The 19,816-nt window shown below is 41.1% G+C and overlaps 1 protein-coding gene across 1 annotated transcript in view; it reads left to right on the top strand.

The window, feature by feature from the left end:
- Positions 1-19,816, top strand: part of SUSD1 (sushi domain containing 1) — an 86,002-nt gene that overhangs the window by 51,539 nt on the left and 14,647 nt on the right. The window contains exons 9-12 of the mRNA XM_054726853.1: positions 383-492; positions 3,480-3,672; positions 13,385-13,476; positions 14,674-14,860. Coding sequence (XP_054582828.1) covers positions 383-492; positions 3,480-3,672; positions 13,385-13,476; positions 14,674-14,860 — 582 coding nt within the window. The remainder of the gene's footprint in view (positions 1-382; positions 493-3,479; positions 3,673-13,384; positions 13,477-14,673; positions 14,861-19,816) is intronic.

Below are 19,816 nucleotides of genomic sequence, written 5' to 3'. Positions count from 1 at the left end.
ACATGGCATTTTACTTATGGACTATCCAAGTGATAGGATTAACTTTCTAAAAATACCACAGCTTTATTAGTTTACAACAATTTTTTAAATGCTTTTTTTTTTTTTTTTTTTATTTGGTACTCTCAATAGCCTATGATGTAAGAGAAGCAAACTGGATGACTTGATTTCACAGATTAGGAAACAGGTTCAGAGGGGCTAAGTGGGTTAGCTAAGGTCATGCAGTTAAGAAGTTGGAGAGCCAGGACTTGAAGCCAAATGCAATGGTCTTGCTGTTAAACACCCTATTGGCTCTACTAAGATGTTGGAATTTCAATTGTAATTAGCCACGATACGTTCTGCTAAGATGATGCAACCTTTCCATATGTTCTCTTTTATTTTTTAGAAGATGATCTCTTAGAAGATGATGGAATTTTCAACGTCTCACTATTTAATGAAGCTTGTTTGAAATTGAACAGGCATTCTAGGAAAGTTGGATCAGAACAAATGTACCAAGTAAGATCTCTTATGTTATTTATTAAAGAATTGGGTCACTTAAAAGTTTGGGTGCTCTCCAAGTGAGGATTCAAAGTTTGAAACCACTCATGAAATGCACCTCTAGACAGTTGGATTTTTGTTTCTGGCGATGGATATGAGATGTGAGATGGATACAAGTGAGGGACTAAATTGAAGGAAGACCTTATTTGGTGACTTGCTATCATTTTCTTTGTCTGGTATTTTACATGTATTATAATTTAGTGCATTTAATAATTGCAGCTTATTTTGCTATTAAGTTCACACTTGGATGTGGGTTTTTAAGAAACTTATTGCATGGCTATTGGTCCTCATTTAACTTGACTTTTTATACGTGACAAATCTCAAGTAAAATTATGAATAAGCTCAGGCAGGAACTGAGATTTGTTATTTTTGTGCCATATTTTCGGTGCCTAGCAAATCGTCTGGCAACGAGTAGACGAAGTATTAAATTAAAATTAATTAATTAATCATTTACCAAAAGTATATCATGTATTGGGGCCTGGAAATTCAAACTAATTATACGATTAAACAGGCCATTACAATATGTTATAATGAGTGATTTTATAAGAAGTAAATAAATGAATAGGATATTGTGTATGTGTGTGTGGCCAGGTACAGTTTTTTTTGAAAACAAGAAGTAAAGACGGTGTTGAATCAAGGAGAGTGAGCAAGAATTAACCAGATAAAAGAGGTGGGTGAGGGTGAAGAAGGGCACACTGGGCAAGTAAAGTAGCAAATTGAGTAACAGAGAATGTGACTCTCTTGGGGAACAGAGAAAGTAAGGGGAAGTGGGAAGAGGTGAGGCAAAAATCCAAGCAGTGGCCAGATCATGAAAAGCCCTGGATCATGTACTTTTACGTTTTGATCTTGTTTTGATGTCCATGTGGAGGCACTGCAGGATTTTATGCAGGTGAGTGAAATATTCAATATTTAATATTATAGAGAACACTGGGCCTAGAAACATATTCAGGTGCCCAAATAATTTAATATATGATAAAAAAATGATCTTTCAAACGAATACAGCAATTAATGGTTCTGAGACAATTGGTTAGCTACGTGGTTAGGAAAATACCACATAGTTAAAAAGAAGTTATACACACCCTAAGACCCAGCAATTCTACTTTTTAGTATATACCTTAGAGACAATTTTGACTTGCACTTAAGGGATATGTAATTGGATTTTCATTACGTCATTGCTTACAATAATAAAATGTTGAAGATAACTTAAATGTTCATCAGTTGGAAAATAGATAATGGTGATGTTTGGTTGAATCATAAGAAATTACTGCTATTCAGCCATTTTATAATACAGTCATAAAACTGAATATTATATAGGTGCTAAAAATGAATGGAGTAGGTCAAAATAATTCATCATGGATAAGTCTCAAAAACAAAATATTGAGTGAAAAACCCATACTGTATACGTATGGCATGAACACAGACACACTCAGGCAAAAATCAGCTTCTTTTAAGATAGAGCATCTACGCATGACAATAACAAAAAAGGTTTTAAATTCAGAACTTTTTTGAAGATGACAGAAGTGTTTGTTGAGAATCATATGCTTTCAGGCTCACACTAAAGTGGTGGTTTCCCAAAAGGAAACCACAGTGCTATTAGAACAAGCAGATGGACCCTGGGCAGCCAAAAATTACAGATGTCCACTCTGCCATCCTAGTTCCTTACTTTTATATCTTTCGTTTCTTTTTTGTTGTTGTTAATCCTCACCTGAAGGTATTTTTCCATTGATTTTTAGAGAGAGTGGAAGGGAGAGGGGGAGACAGAGAGAGACAAACATCAATATGAGAGAGACACATCGATTGGTTGCCTCCTGCATGTGCCCCAACCAGGGCTGGGGATCGAGCCTACAACCGAAGTACCCTTGACTGGAATAGATCACGTGACCACTGAGCAAAACCTGCTAGTGCTTGGTAGAAAATTCTAAGTGAGGAAATTTTGGGGGATTTCTTGAGAGAGATCATCTCTAGTGGGAGTGAGCAGTGCAGATGATTAGGGTGTTGTGAGATGTTGGTGGAGCAACTCTGATGATGACACAGTCTAGGATGTGGCTGTGGATCTGAGTCACTAAAGTTCAGTGAAAGAACTTCATAGCATGGAGCTCAAGGTATTCTGAGGCCAGGTTTTGATGACTTATGGATAAAAACATTTGAATTACACAAGAGAATGCTGGGAATTGGGGAAAGAGGACTCTCCCATGAGTCCTGTGACAGAGTGTTGGATGACTAAGGAAGAATGACAGTGATGCGGAAGGATTGGGGGTGGGATAGCCAATGACATGAGCATCAAAGGAAACACTAACCACATGAACACCCAGCTAAAGAAACACTGACCGTTCAAGGGGCGATCACATTACATTACTTCCGGGGCCCTCACATGTATTTGCCCTTATAAGTCCCTATGTTATACCTGCAACTTGAGTTTGGTAATGGATGGGGTATGATTTCTTTCTTTTCTTTATTATTATTATTTTTTTTACCAGAGCTCAACTAGAAAAGAATAAGTGAAGTAACATTGCACAGTTGCTTTGAATGCATAATTTGGAGTAGTTCTCATAAGTTTAAAAACTGTTCCTTGAGGCTTATCTATGGATTCCTTAGGAATGAAAGGAATTTAAAATAATTTTGCCCAGCAGCTTCAGGGCAATCTCCTTCCTTGGGTAGGTATTAAGGGGTCATCTTAGAATAGCCTGACATCTTGCTCATCTGAGATGAAGTTGTGCATGCTAAGCTTAGTCTGTGGCTGTTTGAGGGGGAAGTTGCGTAGACTAGGTAAGGCAGCTTTGTAAAGTCCTTCCCCAGGTTAGCTTGCTATTACATTAAACATACTTCTAACTGGGCCAGCACAAATAGAAGAAAACTTCTTGCTTTATATTTATTTTGCTTCTAGTCTAGATATCTGCAAGCCAACGGAAAAGGTAATGCAACACTTTCTTTTAATCTCATGACAGTTTAAAATTCTGGGTCGAAGGTGGTATCTGAGTGATTTTTATCACACAACATCGTTTAACTTCACCACGGGGGAACGAGCTTCGGAAGTGTGTTTAGACCTGTACCCGGCAACTGATTACACGGTGAATATCACCCTGCTGGGATCGCCCGAGCAGCACTCAGTGCAAATAATGATAACAACTGCACCTGCAGGTAGGTTTGCATGCCTTTCTGTCCCGTACCTCAGGACCACGGGCGAAATATGTAAATTGTACGATGTGGGGAACCATAAAGAATGCTAGTCTGGGAGTCCAGAGATTTGCTTTCCAGTCCTAATAAACTACCAACTTTGTTTGGGGATCAGGGTGCCTGAAACTTACCACCTCTCCCCTTCCACACAGGGGTTCTGGCTCATAGAGGGTACGGACCAGGAATGGACTGTTGAACTCAGCGCTCCCCAGTAGTGATGGATTGAGCATTCTGTGAAGCCTCCTGTCTCTCACCCCAAACTTGAGGCAGCGGAGCCCGAAGGGTAGTCAGTATAGACAGCTGGAACTAACTTCCAGGGGATCAGAAATGTGAGCTGCACTACGTCAGCACTGGCAGGGCAGAGAGGCCTCCAGAGCAGACCATGTGTGAGCGCAGTAACCAGCCATAGAGAACAGTGGCCTAATGAGGGTCAGGTTCCTTAGAAAGGCCCCGGGGCCTTGTGAGGATGCCACGGAGAGGCCAGCTCTGTCAACTCCACAGCTCCCCCTAGTGGGAAGGGACACAGAAGTCTCTATAAGGTCTTTTGTTCTTACATCTACTGGGGTTTCCCAGACAGATTTATGGCCAACCAGGTGGAGAGGCTGCCCGCTTTGAAGGTAAACCGTAGAAGAGGGTCCTGCTCCTGCCTTCCTGAGGTCTCCCTCTCATACCCACTGCAGCTCGTAGCGGGAAGAAATTAACCAAAGAACTTATATGCATATATGCATAATCCATGGGCAGAGACAATAGTGCCATGAAGGCCTGGGGTGGGGTGGGAACCTGGTGGAGTGGGGCAATGGCGGAGGGGGCGGGCATTTGTAATACTCTCAACAAGAAAGATTTTTTTAAAGGAAACAAACAAACAAACCCCAGCCATCATGGCTCAGTAGTTGAGTATGGACCTATGAACCAGGAGGTCATGGGTTCAATTCCCGGCCCAAGTTGTGGGCTCAATCCCCAGTGTGGGGTGTGCAGGAGGCAGTCAATCAATGATTCTCGCTCATCATTGATGTTTCTATCTCTTGCTCCTTATCCTTCCTCTCTGACATAAAAAAGATTGCTTGGCCGGATATAAGTATATTTAACATATAAATTAATTAAAAAGGGGAAACAAAGAATGATGATGATATCCACATTCCACCCAAGAGGTCCTGACTTAATCTGTGTTGAGAAAGCCACTGTCACACACAGCATTCTACGAATGTGCCCAGTAATAAGAAAAGCAGCTTCCTTGACCACAGCTCAGGTATTCACTGTGAATTAAAATAAAAAGAACTGGGGATAGAGCACTCTTCTCTCTATTCCCTGGTAGAAAACCCCGAGGGTGGTGTATGATGCAGGTTTCGAATAACATGCATCATTTGAGCTCTATAGTGACCTTATAAAATATCCCCTATAGCTGATTCCTGTTTACAGAATTGAAGTCCAAACAAAAGATAGTCAAAGGCCACAATTAATTTAACGTTGTTTCTCATATTTCCCCACAAAATGATAAATATTAGAACTGTTCTGTGTTGGAGGAGTTATGTCTGAAGTCTGCCTACTTGTCTTACAAACCATTAGCCTGAGAAATTCATACTTGCAGATGGTCAAGCCAGAAATTGGCTTGGGATATCCAGTCATTTATAATGTGTCCAAAACAGGGAAAGTAATTAAAAAAAAAAAAGATAGTGATATTGTAGATCCAGCTAGGTAGGACCATACTCATGGGGTAAATAAAGAACTCACTTACATATTGTCTGTGACTGCTTTTGTGCTACGAAGGCAGAGTTGAGTGGTTGTGACAGAGCTGATGGCCCAGAAAGCCTGAAATATTTCCTAACTGACTGTAGAAGAAAAGTTGCTGACTCCTGCTCTGAGTCATTAATGTTTGCTTTCATATTTATTATATCCTTTCTTACGCTTTTCTTTCTTTTTTGGCTTTATAAAGATGGTCACATTTTATCTTCACTGTGAATAGTGGCTTTTTGTATTAAAAAGTGTCCTTCTTTGCCTTATTTAATGCTCTTTGTGTTGAATTCTACCTAAATCAGGATTACAACCCGTAGTTTCTTATGGTTTCCATTTCTTTGTTCCACTTTATCTTTAGCTTTTCTGAATCACTTTGTTTTAGGTGTCCCTCAGGCATACAGAATATAGTTGGATCTTACATTGTGAGACAAATTGAAAACCCTTTTTAATAAAATATTTTAAATAAGTTAAATCAATTTACAGTTATTGATATGTTCAGACTCAACTCTGTCCTATTATTTCATTTTACTATATGTATTATGTTGTATTTTCTGTATTTCTTTATGTGATGTTTTCTTTGCTAGTTTATCAATCTATTTATCTATTTATTTGTAAGAAGGTTTACATACATATTTTCTGATGGCTACCTTTGTACCTCTTAAAGTGCTCTGTCTCCTGTTTTCTTATATAACTTTTCACCATTTGTCACTTTTTAATGGTATGCTTAACCTTCCATTTATTGACCATATAACAGTCAAATTGGTCTATTCTATTTTCCTTTATTTTCTATCTCTCCTCCTCCCAATTTTTAGGTGCTTTATTTTTACTTTATCAGAACACATACCATTTATATCTTTCTTCTACCTTGTCCCACCTTTATTTTTGTATGAAGTCTACAATTTAATATATCAAATAGTCACTATCAGTCTTTCTCCTGCAGTTCCCCTAGTTACCTCTTGGATGAAACTCATCCTCTAGTAGGCTCCTCAACAGTTCAGTGTTCCCTGAGTTCTTACTTATTTAAAACTTCTCTGTAGCCTTGACACTTGAAAGATTGCTTGGCCGAATATAAAAATTTGCTTCACTGTTTCTTGATTTGAGTTTCCTTAAAATTCAGTGCTATTATTACTTTGCTTTTTATTTAGAATTTGAGAAGTCTGATGCAACCTAATTTTTTTGCCTTTGGACCTTTATTTATTTCTTTGAGTGGAGATGCTGAGGATTTTTCTTTGTCTTTAAAGTCTAATAGTTTTACGTGGCTTGATTGTTCTGGGTGAGATTTCTCAGGTATCTGGTGGGCCCTTTCAGTATTTATATTTCTAATTTTTGTAAAGTTATCCTGGATTATAGTTTTAAACGTTAACTGTTTCAATGTTTTTCTTCTTTAGGGACTTTAATTATACATATGTTGGATCTTTGTCTATATTCCATTTCAGCTGCCTATTAAATGTTTTTACTTCTTTTTAATCTCATTTTAATTCTTTCTGTAAGTTGTTTTTTTAGGGAGAGGAAAGGGGGGTGGGGAGAGAGGGATGGAACCCACAACCTGGGTATATGCCCTGATCGGGAATCGAATCTGCCACCCCTTGGTGCACAGGACCACGCTCCAACCAACCGAGCCACACCAGCCCGGTGCTATTTGAAATGTTTTGATTAAAGTGTCTTCTTAGTGTCGATTAATTCCTTAGACATAATTGGTAATTAAGAGGATTAATAAGATTTCTAGGTTAAGAGTGCCCTCTTCTGTCATTGAGTGAAGTGCAGTTTCTTTAGAGGATATTTTTCGGGTTTTTTGGTGAAGGTGGGGATGAATTGTGTATTCTATTCAAGGATTCTCTTTTGCCTTTTGGAATCTTGCATTTCCCTGTGAGTTCTTTTTCCCCATCACCACGTAGTCTCCCAAGGACACCAAATCCTTCCTTTTAATTCTCTCCTTTCCCAGAAGCATTACCTTTCTCATATCTGGAGTCTCATGGACTTGTGAGACTGAATGAGTTATGGAGAACCAGCACAATTCCTAACACACAATAAGCATCTACCAAATGTTAATTATTGCTTACATTTACCTTATGACATTTGTTATGCACCCTCTTGTATTTTTGTTATACTGACAGAGTTAACTCTTCTCCTAGATGAAATACATATTAAGGGCAGAAACTATGTCTTATTCAGAGCACCTCTGTTCCATTGGGTTAATATGATATGAGGTACTTAGTCTTTCCCTTATTGCTGATTGTTTACATTTAAACGACTAGAAATGCTGTGCTTGCCACTATCCTGGACGCTAGGAGCACAACGATGAATGAGGAGCTCTCAGTTCCATGGGGTGATAGACAAGGATCAACAGTAATACAATGCATAAAATGTAATTGAGGCCTGGTCAGTAGCTCAGTGGTTAGAGCATTGGCCCATGCACCTAAGGGTCTTGGGTTTGATTTCCTGTCAAAGGCATGTACTTGGGTTGCAGGTTTGATCCCTGGCCCCAGTCGAGGTGGGTGTGGGAGGCAACCAGTCGATGTGTCTCTCTCACATAGATGTTTCTCTCTCTCTTCCCCTCCTAATCTCTATCTCCCACTTTCTCTATAAATCAATGCAAAAAAAAAAAATCTTCAGGTGAGGATTAACAATCAAAGAAACAAAATGTAATTGAGGTATTTGCAAGGTACTAAGGGAGTACAGAGGCAGCAGCGATTCATTTTGCCCAGAGTTGCTCTCCTGCATTCCTGTGAGCAGGAGGAATTGCAGACCCACCACTACTGTACCATTACGTGAGCATACCCAGCACCATGTGGGAGTCTAATGTTAGCTTATTTCTATGGATAACTATTTCCCAACTCAATTTATATTCCACTGGTTTGAAATTTCACTGTTTATAAATTCCCATGCATAGATACATTGATTTCTGGATTCTATTCTGTTCTATCGATCGATTTATTTATTTATTTTTAAATATATTTTTTATTCATGTCAGAGAGGAAAGGAGAGGGAGAGAGATAGAAACATCAGTGATGAGAGAGAATCATTGATCGGCTTCCTCCTACACGCCCTCTCCTGGGAATTGAGCCTGGGCATGTGCCTTCACTGGGAATCAAACTGTGACCTCTTGGTTCATAGGTTGATGCTCAAACCACTGGGTCACACTGGCCAGGGTTGGTCTATTTATTTCACTTATACCTTTGGTAGTTACAAACTGTTTAATTACTGTAGCATTCTTTTTTAAAAAAATATATATATTTTATTGGTTTTTTACAGAGAGGAAGGGAGAGGGATAGAGAGTTAGAAACATTGATGAGAGAGAAACATCAATAAGCCACCTCCTGCACACTCCCTATTGGGGATGTGCCCGCAACCAAGGCCCATGCCCTTGACCGGAATCGAACCTGAGACCTTTCAGTCCACAGGCCGACGCTCTATCCACCAAGCCAAACCTGTTAGGGCTACTGTAGCATTCTTAATGGGGGTGATATCACCTTCAGGGGGCAAAATTCACCCAGGAGGGCAAAAATTGGTTATTGAGGGGCCAAAAAATATTATTCTTTTTATATATGAAGCATAGTATACACACAGTATCTAAGAAACACAATTTTCTGTGGTGTTAGCCCCTAACACCATAGAAATGCTGTTTAAAAAAGACTGTTTATGGCCCTAGCTGCTTTGGCTCAGTGGATAGAGCATCAGCCTGCAGAGTGAAGGGTCCCGGGTTTTGATTACGGCCAAGAGCACATACTTGCGGGCTCAATCCCCAGTAGGGGGCATGCAGGGGGCAGCCAGTCAGTGATTCTCATCATTGACGTTTCTCTCCCTCTCCCTTCCTCTCTGAAATCAATAAAAATATATTAAAAAATAATAAAAAAGTCTGCTTATGGGACTATAATGGAAAAAGGTTGAGAAGCACTGTTACACCTTTATAATAGGTACTGATACCTGTCCTCTTTCAATATCTTTTCCCTTTGCTAGTCTCATGAATTTTCCCAAAGGAATTTAGCAGTAACTGCTTTCTGTTGAATGTGTGTGCCCAACTGATTCCTGCATCTGGGACTTTGACCTTGGAGCCCTCGGAGTGACCCTTCTGTCTCCATTCTTGGTGGCTCATTCACTCACATCCTTCAGGTCTCTACTTATGTATCACATCCACAGAGGGCCTTCCCTGGGCATTCTAGCTATCCTACTATGATGCTTTTCTTCATAGTCTTTACTAGCCCACAAGATTGTATTTTTATTTATTTGTAACTGTTTATTTTCTGCCTTTCTAACTAGAATGAATTCCATGAGGTGCAGGGACTTTGTTCACCACTTTATCCTTAGCCCCTAAAGCATGCCTGGCACATGGTAAGAACTTTCTAGATAGTCATTGAATGAATGTGTAAACTTACCACATTTCCAGGAGGGCCATCGGAATCACCATTGGAAGTACATTCCATTTAGATTCATTGGTAGAGAATTGATTTCTTTTCACCTGCGAGTCTTCCTGTTCACAGATGTGTCATTTCTCTCTTTATTGTTTTCCTCTTTGTCCTTCAGAAAAAGAAGTTAAAAAAATCTTCCTGCAACTCTTTGATATTTCTAGTTAGATTTATTTTCAGGTATTGGAAGTTTGTTTATGGTGGTTTTTTGTTTTCGTTTTTTTTTTAATATTTAATACAAATATCTATCTATTAAATATATTTTTTATTGATTTCAGAGAGGAAGGGAGAAGAAGAGAGAGATAGAAACATCAATGATGGGAGAGAATCATTGATTGGCTGCCTCCTGCACGCACCCTACTGGGGATTGAGCCCACAAACCAGCCATGTGCCCTTGACTGGAATCGAACCAGGAGCCCTTCAGTCCACAGGCCGACGCTCTATCCACTGAGCCAAACCGGCTAGGGCTTTATTTATTTATTTGAGAGAGAGAGAGAGAGAGAGCTTGAATCTGACTGGGGGATCAAACCCATAACCTTAGTATATTGGGATGACGCTCTAACCAACTGAACTAGGGCTGTTCATGGTGTCTTCTCTTGTGAATAGGGATCTTTTAATTTTTCTATTGTCTTTTATTTGGTGTTTTACTTTCTGATTGCTGGTATAAGTTACTGCAAATTTTGGGGCTTAAAACAACACAAACTTATTGTCTTATGGAAAGGGGAAAATCCACTTCTTTGCCCTTTCCAGTTTCCGGAGCCTGTCTACATTCCTGGTAGAATCCTCCATCTTTGAAGCTCATCAGTTTAACCTCTGCTTTTGTCCACAAATCTTTTTCTAACCCAGATTTTCTTTTTAAAAATATATATTTTTATTGATTTCAGAGAAGAAGGGAGAGGGTGAAAGAGATAGAAACATTAATGATGAGAGAATCATTGATTGGCTGTCTCTTGCATGCCCCCTACTGGGGATTGAGCCTGAAACCTGGGCATGTGCCCTGACCTGGATTTGAACTGGAGACCTTCTGGTGCACAGGACTGTGCTTAACCAACTGAGCCACACCAACCAGTTACTCTGATTTTCTTGTCTTCCTCTTATCAGGACCCTTGTCACTACATTGGGCTCATGTGACTAACCCAGGAAAATCTCCCAATTTTAATCACATTTACAAAGGCCTTTTGCCAGGTGATATAGCATGCTCACAGATTCCAGGGACCAGGATGTGGACATCTTTGGGGGGCCGCTATTCAGCCTACCATACTTGTTCTTGCAGCTATATAGAAAACTATTACTTTTTCTATGTTCTTGTGGTTGTGTGCACTTTGCCAAACTCCTATTATTTGTTTTTCTGTTTTCAAGCCATTTTATATTTGTTTTTCAGTTGATTCTCTTAGATTTACTGGCAGTTGCGTCATTTGTTCTCTTTCTTACTGGTATTTATAGCTATTTTTTTTTCTTGCCTCTTTCTGATTGTCTAGAATCTTCTGACTAAGCTAACTAATAGCTATGAGACCATGCATCCTTGTATTGTTCTTAACTTTACTAGAAATTGCTTCATTGTTTTACTGAGTATGTTTTATAAGCATGTTGGCTTCTAATAAACACTTTTAAATTAAGGAGTTTCTATCAAATTAAATCTTAGTTTACTAAGATTTTTAGTTAGGAATGTATTAATCCCAATTATTAAATGTATTAATCATTGTAATTATAAAAATAACCATATGTTATTTTCTCTTTTAATCTATTAATAGCTTTCCCAATAATGATCATCTCTGTATTCCCATAATAAATCTCTCTTGTTATTCATAGTGTGTTGTACTTTGAATTTACTGCCTATTTGCTAACGTTTTATTTTGGATTTTTGTATTTATAGTAATAAGTGAGTTTGGCATAGTGTGTTCAGTGATTGGTTGTGCCATCCTTGTACCGTTTGGGTGTGTGATTATCTAATAGTGAGTGAACTGGGAAACTTTCCACCTTTTTGTCTAGTCTGGAACTGATTAAATAGTAGTGGAGTTATTTCATTTTTGTATGTTTCATCAGTGTGAGGTTCCTTGGGCCACTACTACTTATCTCTAAAACCACCTTCTATATCCAGAAGTGAGGTATATTACCCTGAATCATCTATACCTTCTTACTTACTCTGTCTTACAACATTTAGAGGATAGCATGTGACCTGTAGGACAGGTTTTCTGTGGGCAAAGCCACCCGATCCATAAAGAACTCTCACGTTGACCAACTTGGCTTCATTCTAGGAACCTGTCGGGCCAGGGGCTTACACATAAAGGCTTGGCTCCCATGAGACTTCTTTTTCAGATGCTTTGGGAGTTGTCTTTATCACTTCTTAATTATCACAGTGTTCCTATGAAACTTCTTAGCAAGTCTGCTCTCTCTCTCTCTCTTTTTCCAGTTTAGGGCCAGGGATAATTACTGAAGGCGGTAGACATCTGATATTGGAGTTTTGAAAAGTAGTCTTTATTTTATTTTATTTTTTAATATATTTTATTGATTTTTTACAGAGAGGAAGAGAGAGGGATAGAGAGTTAGAAACATCGATGAGAGAGAAACATTGATCAGCTGCCTCTTGCACACCCCCTACTGGGGATGTGCCTGCAACCAAGGTACATGCCTTGACCAGAATCGAACCCGGGACCCTTGAGTCCGCAGGCCAACGCTCTATCCACTGAGCCAAACCGGTTTCGGCGAAAAGTAGTCTTTATTTTAAAAAGCTGGGGGTGGACGTTGCTTCTTTGTTACACTGTACTAGATCTGAACTAACTTTGGACTGATTACCATGAAGCAGAGCAGAGGCCAACAAGTACTTTGATCATAAGAGATGAGGAAGCCCAACCAATAGAAGCCCAGCCCCTTCCCCCTTCCCATCATGAAAAGTCTGACTGCTTAAGATAGGGATGTTCAGTCCCTCACTGAGCGATTCTCAGTTCTGGGCTGAAATGTTGCCCTCAGCTCAGAATTGCAACTGATGCTTATTTGTGTAAGTGATGTTGTCCAAGGCTGGTACAATGAGTTGCTGTTTTAACTTAAGTAAACCAAGGGAGTTTGCAGAATAATTAGATATTTAAATAGTTTTTTAAAAAGTATTATATTTTTTAAAAAAAATATGTTTTGATTTGATTTGATTGATTTCAGAGAGAGGAAGGGAGAGGGAGAGAGAGAGAATCATTGATCGGCTGCATCCTGCACGCCCCCTACTCGGGATCGAGCCCACAACCCTGGGTATGTGCCCTGACTGGGAATGAACCATGACCTCCTGATTCATAGGTTGATGCTCAACCACTGAGTCATAGCAGACAGGCAGATTTAAATAATTTTTAAGAGGGATCCTTCTCATTGTGCATCTTGTAATCCTACATCTTTCATTAGGACTGATTTTACATAAATATAAAAGTGTGTTACTACTACTCATTTGTAAATTAAAATACTGCTGAAATCATTCTATGTAAATGCTTATCCTTGGAAAATGAAAAGGTAGTATTTTTGTACAGGATGTCCATTGATTTCTCATTCTTTTCTCCCTGCAGTTAAACAGGCCATCAGCAACACTTCAATATTTAATGAAACCTGCTTGAGATGGAGAAACATGAAGATAGCTGGTAGAAAGGAAATGTATTTAGTGAGTTACTGAAAGTTACTCTATTGATGGGTGTTTGTGTTGTGTGGGAGGTTTAAAAACTATCAATGCACCTAAAATTCTGCGTACGTAGCTGCCATTGTGAATAGGAGAATTATAGTGACAATTACAACCAGAAGCAATAAAATGGGCACTTCTGCTGCATTTTTGACAAGAGTGACCTTGGGGACTGGTGAGAAAGCCCGGAGAGGTGTTTTGGGTGTGAGCACATAGCCTGGAGCAGAGTTGATGTGCAGGCAGGATCCGAGGAGGAATCCAAAGGCTTTTGCATGTGTGTGTCTCTCCACACCAGTGTCCCTGACAAGGGTCTGAATGTGTTGCCTAGAGAGTCCAGGGGAACTTTTGAGCTAGATGTGGTTGTCGGTAAGAAAGTGAAAGATCAGGGGTGAGCTGTTATTAAAAGGAATTAAGTAGAGAGAAGCATGAGTGAGTATTGGTGCAGAAAAGTATAGGGAATGTCAGAAAGGGGTGGCAGAGGAGAAAAATCCTTCCCAGGTTTCACCAGACCATCTAAGAGTATCTCAATTCACGTCCTGCTTTGGAGAAGCCCTACTTCAGATTTTTGTTGTTGTTAATCCTCACCCAAGGATATTTTTTCCATTGATTTTTTAGAGAGTGGAAGGGAGGGAGAGAGGGAGAGAGAGAGAGAGAGAGAGAGAGAGAGAGATGAGAGAGAGAGAGAGATCAATTGGTTGCCTCCCTCATGCGCCCTGACCTGGGCCTGGAATTGAACCTGCATCCCAGGGTGCCCTTGACTAGGACTCAATCCCGAGACCCTCAGGTCCATGGGCCGATGGTTCTAATTGCTGAGCCACGTCAGCCAGGGCCTTACTTCAGATTCTTAATTGTCTTTCTAAGGAAATGTTCTTTGGCTTTGCTTCTAAAATCTTGCCAATAGACTTCCACGTTGAACTATGTACCGTGGATGTGAGAACAAGAAAGAGAAAGTTGCCAGTGTTTGGCCTTCGACCTTTTGTGCATTTTGATATAAAAAATATATTTATCACACTGATAATATTGCAACTACAATATTTGTGGTATGACGACTCTGATCTTTACTTATTATTGCATCTCACGTTTTAAAGGAACTTTAGAGTCAAGAGCAAGAGAGTTCATGAGAAAGGTAAAGATCTAGCCCTTCAAGCTCGTGATTCACCTGTGAACTTCTCTGTGTTCTAGCTCCGCATTCAGGGCCAGAGATGGTATCAGAAGGAGTTTGCCCAGGAAATCACCTTTAATATCACTACCAGCAGCCAGGCTCCTGAGCTGTGCTTGGACCTGCATCCGGGTACCAACTACAGTGTCAGCATTTGCGCTTGGTCTTCTGTCCTTCCCGTGGTCATCTCCCTAACAACCCAGATAACAGGTACATCTCAAATAAAGGTATTTGGATGCTCAAAGTCACCACGGAGCTGTGGCTAGGCCTGGATAAAGAGGAACAGTATTCCTTTTTATCATTATGTGATGAACTTTAAGAAAGAGAGGAAGAAGGACATGGAATTGGAGAGGGGTGCTAAGGGGCCTGTAACGGTGACCGTTTTATTTCTTACAAAGATATCTGAAACAAAATGTTACCATTGGTTAAATTTTGGGTAGTGTGTACCTGAGTGTTGGTTAAATTCCTTCTGTATTTGTGCTTCTGTATTTGGCCACCAGGGAGCACTGGTGAGCTGCTTAAGTTGATTGAGACCACAACAGCATATTTTCCAACTCTACCCTACTTTAAAGAATTTGCAATTAAAAAAAAAAAAGTGTAAAAATTCAAGTTGTTAAGATCTCATGAAAGGGGGGGAGACCCCAATCCCTTTTTAAAAGAGGAAAAAAGGGAACCTTATATGTTGATGTGAAGAGGTACACCTGCCTAAGATGTGGCTTTATTTTAGTAAAATTGTGAACTTTTGAATTTTACCAGAAATGTTAGGCAAGGAATTTGGGTCTGGAAAATGCAAAGCAGCTGATTTCCCAGAAGAAAAGTGAATGAATTTTCCTTCTGAGTGTCTTACATTAAACAAAATCTTGCTGATGGGAATAGAATGAAAACTAGCGCTCTAGATACTCTGCAGGGCTGCTGACTTCAGCAGAGGTCTGAAGTTCTAGGAATGAGGAAGGACAGGGGCAAGTGTTGCAGTGAAAGAGGGTGAGAGGGGCAGGTGAGGTGGAAATCCGTTTGGTGGCTTTTAGAAAACGTGACTGGGGAAGTGTCTTTATATCAGAAGAATATATATTTTTTTCTTGTTTAGAGGCACATGTGGTTGTTGAAGCTGTGGCTTTGTTTCAGAAACATCATGGACTTTTGAATTTGACCAGAAATGTCAGGCAAGGAAGGGGATTGGCCCTGGAAAATGCAGCAGCTGATTTCCCCAGAAGAAAAGTGAATAGAGTTTCCCTTCTGAGTGTCATACATTAAACTATATCTTACTGATGGGAACTCCTCGGAACCCAGAACCAGGGTTTCTTTGGGGCAGAGGAGTGGGGGAGGGGCATGCTGCAACTTAACAATTTAATTCAGCCGACATTTATTGATTGGTTATGAACAAAGACCCAGGCTAAGTGCTGACGGAGATATAGAGATGGGAAAAAAAAATTGTTCCTTCTTGCTGGGAGCCAAGTCTCATAAACGTTATCGATGGAGAGATGCAGCTAGCCTTGTGATATCTGATGACATATGGTGTAAGCTACCAGTTCTTCTATTGCCATCAATTTCAATTGATCCTACCTTGAGTGGGCAGCATGATCTCTTAAGGATGAGGAAAGAATGACTGTGGTGTCTTTATTTATGCATATTTATTTATGTGTATTAATTCCTTGCATTTACTTGAAGTTTACATAGTATAATGCTGGGACTTTGGTTTGGTTTGGGTACAAATAAATTTTTCTCCTTTTTTTTTTTTTTGGTTCTTTTCGTTCATTTTGGTGGGTTTTAGAGAAGAATTTTAACACATTTGCCCTTACATTACCTCTTTTCTCTATGGATTTTAATAGTTTGCCTACATGAATGAAATTAATCTTTTGTTCCACCTATCACAACCCCCAGGTTATTTACACTTCAATTTTCTTTTCAATATTCTTTTTGACATTTAGACATTTTAAAATGTTCATGTGATCAAATTCCATCGAGTCCTTTGTGGTTTCTGCCTCTGGTCATGCCAAGAAAAGCCTTCCCTACCCTGAAATCAGATTAATTCTTGTTTTCTAGTGCTTCTTAATATCTTTGCTTTTCACGGTTAAACTTAGATCCGTTTGGAGTTGGTTAGGATGTATGGTGTAAGGCTAAATTTACATGGTAGTATCCCCCCAAATGATAAGCCAGTTTCCTGTCACCTCTGGGAAGACTATTCATGTCACACATTTATTTATTTTCATTCATTTATTTGGGTCTCTTTACTTATTATCTTTTTTATTTAAAAAACATTTTTTTTTCAATTATTTGGGTTTCTTTCAAGACTGTCTAGCTCCTTCCATTCCTTGCCTGCCCTGTGCTTAAACCTTACTATTTCAATTACTGTAATTTTAGAATATATTTAATAATTTCCAGGTCAAGTTCTCCTTCGTTGCTGTCCTCCACACGCTTTAAAGCTTTCTCACAGGGCAGCCCCAGATTTTCCTTTGCTTCTAGGAGGGGCTGGATGTTGTCAACACCTGGGAATGGCTGTGAGGGTCGCCTTCTGGGTCCGCCCACGTTACACACCCAGAGGAAAGAACTGCGCTCTGCAGACACCACCCATTTCTTGCCTGGAACCTGATCGGGTTTAAATCAGCTGTGAGGCTCACGGAGAGGAGAACAGATCTGCCAGGCACAGCAGTTGGAGGGATGGGAAGCAGGACCTTGGGAAATACGGCTAGAAGTTAACGTTATTTCACCTCGAAAGGTGGCTGAGTGAGAGCGCGAGTGAAGTTCAGGATCATACCTTAGGGAGGAGAAGCAGACTGTTGAAATCTCAGGTGGGAAGGCCTAGCACAGGCTGAGCAGAAAGCACCTGGTGATTGAACCAACCTGCTGGTGGTGGCACATTTAGAACCGAAGACCACGCACCGGCGGGTGGCGTGGGCCGAGCCTCAGAGGGCTTCCTGCTCGGCTGTGGGTGCGCCTTCGCAGAGCCGAGTGAGCGCTTTGTTCCGCTGTTACCGAGGGCGGTGAGAAAGGGAGGAACGGAGTGGTTTTAAAAGGTTAGGAGGACTAGAGTTTTTCATCTCGGAGAAGATCAAACAGAGGAATCACTTAAAAGAGCCCCTGGAGGGTTCTCACATAGAAGAGTTCATCTCCCTCTGGGCTGAAAACAGGAAATGTGTGATAAAAACCACTTCACTTTACCCAGACACCGAAACAACGCAAACAGAAGGGCATCTCAGTGGTGGTGGGAGGGCTGGGGGCAGACAGCCTCCACCTGGAAGGGGCACGTTCCCGCGGGGCCTGGGCCGGGGCTTTGCAAACTGCCGGCCCCTCTTCGGGTCCTTACCCGGAACCTAGCAGGTCCCTCTCGGGAGTGTCAGTCTGGACTCTCTGTCTGGACGCCTCTTAGAAGCATCCTAGACCTTCAGCCCCTTTGTGTGAGGCCCTGATTGGAAGCAAGGGCTGTTCCAGGTCGCCTCCTGGGGTCCCTGGCAATTCCACAGGTTTCACGCATAATCCTTGTGACCACACCTGGTGACACTGGAAGAAATTCCAGATTTAGCGCCGTGTAAAAAAGCTACAGGGGACTCTCACTCTTCCACGTGGTCCTAGAGGCCTGGGTTGCCTCTAGGGGTTCCCTCAGAGCCCATCTTTTCTCAGATGCACGTGTACTGTCCCCCGAATAAGCGTAGCCTCTCCTACTGATGACTGACTCCATGCCACCGCCACAGTGTGCTCCTGAGCGCTGGGCCTGTATTTCTACACTTGATCTTAGCCAAGAGGCCGGGAAGCAGTCAGACGTGTGTTTCCAACTGGCCGCGGGACAGTTCCAACTTCTCAGGGCCAGTGAGCTGCTTCTGAACTTTCCCCTGGGACCTTAATGAAGGTCGTCACCACTGACTCAGTGGCCAAAACCCAAGGCCAGATTCCTTCCCCTTCCTTCTCTTCCACCACTTCCTGCTCCATCTCTCCCCATCTGGCCCTCCTCTTCAGTCTCCGTGCCACCACTGGCCTCACACCTCAAGCACTGCTCACCTAGATTTTAGATGGCCTGTACACATGCTCTTGTCCAAGTCATTTCCCAATGAGCCTTCTACATTGTACTTCTAAAATATGCATCTGCTAAGAATCTTTTCTTTTTTTAAAAAAATATATCTTATTGATTTTTTACAGAGAGGAAGAGAGAGGGATAGAGAGTTAGAAACATCGATGAGAGAGAAACATCGATCAGCTGCCTCTTGCACACCCCCTACTGGGGATGTGCCCGCAACCAAGGTACATGCCCTTGACCGGAATCGAACCTGGGACCCTTGAGTCCGCAGGCTGACGCTCTATCCACTGAGCCAAACCGGTTTTGGCTCTTTTTTTTTTTTTTTTTTAATTTCAGAGTGGAAGGGAGAAGAAGAGAGAGATAGAGACATCAATGATGAGAGAGAATCACTGATTGGCTGCCTCCTGCACACCCCACACTGGGGATGGAGTCCACAACCCAGGCATGTGCCTTGACTGGGAATCGAACCGTGACCTCCAGGTTCATAGGTTCAACTACTGAGCCACGCCGGCGTCTGCTAAGAATCTTTAAATGATTTCTTATTTCTAGGACCTTAGCTCTGACCTCCACCCACACCTCTTACTTTATGGCCTGCCTCTACCCAATTGGACTCATCCTCCGCCATACTGAAGTGCTGTCCGCACCCTCCGACCTCCTGCTCCTGCAGATAGCTGTTTCTGTGTGCCATAGCTCCCTCCTCCCCTCGCCCAGGCGTATGACTTTCTCATAGCTCTAGGCCTCTTGTGATTACAAAACTGTCTCTACTATTTTCCATAGAGCTCTTAAAACTGTCTAGGAAGGTCTACGTTTTTATTTATTAAAATTTGGAGTGAGAATTTCTACCTCAAAGCTATATTCTAATTGGGTAAATAGAGTCTATTTTGGCCTCCTCGTCCTTGGTTTCATTGTGGCAGAGTTTAGGGCTAGAAGGGGGGAGGGGGCACTCATATTTTATTCCTTCTGTTTCTCTCTTCCTCCCTCTGTCTGTAAATCTCATTTACTCGATAGCATTGTTGAGAAGATTAAACGAGATGAGGCATGTACAGGACACATCTAGTGCATTTGGTTCGTGACCACAAGGCAGAATGGCAGCTGGTACATGAATGCAGCTTCCGGTTAAATGCTGGAACACCCGTGTCAGACAATTGGTATATTCTCCT

Source organism: Eptesicus fuscus, chromosome 15, assembly GCF_027574615.1.
Source record: "Eptesicus fuscus isolate TK198812 chromosome 15, DD_ASM_mEF_20220401, whole genome shotgun sequence".
NCBI classification, from domain to species: Eukaryota; Metazoa; Chordata; class Mammalia; order Chiroptera; family Vespertilionidae; genus Eptesicus; species Eptesicus fuscus.
The sequence above is the reverse complement of the archived record's forward strand: the minus strand, read 5'-3'. Positions and strand labels throughout refer to the sequence as shown.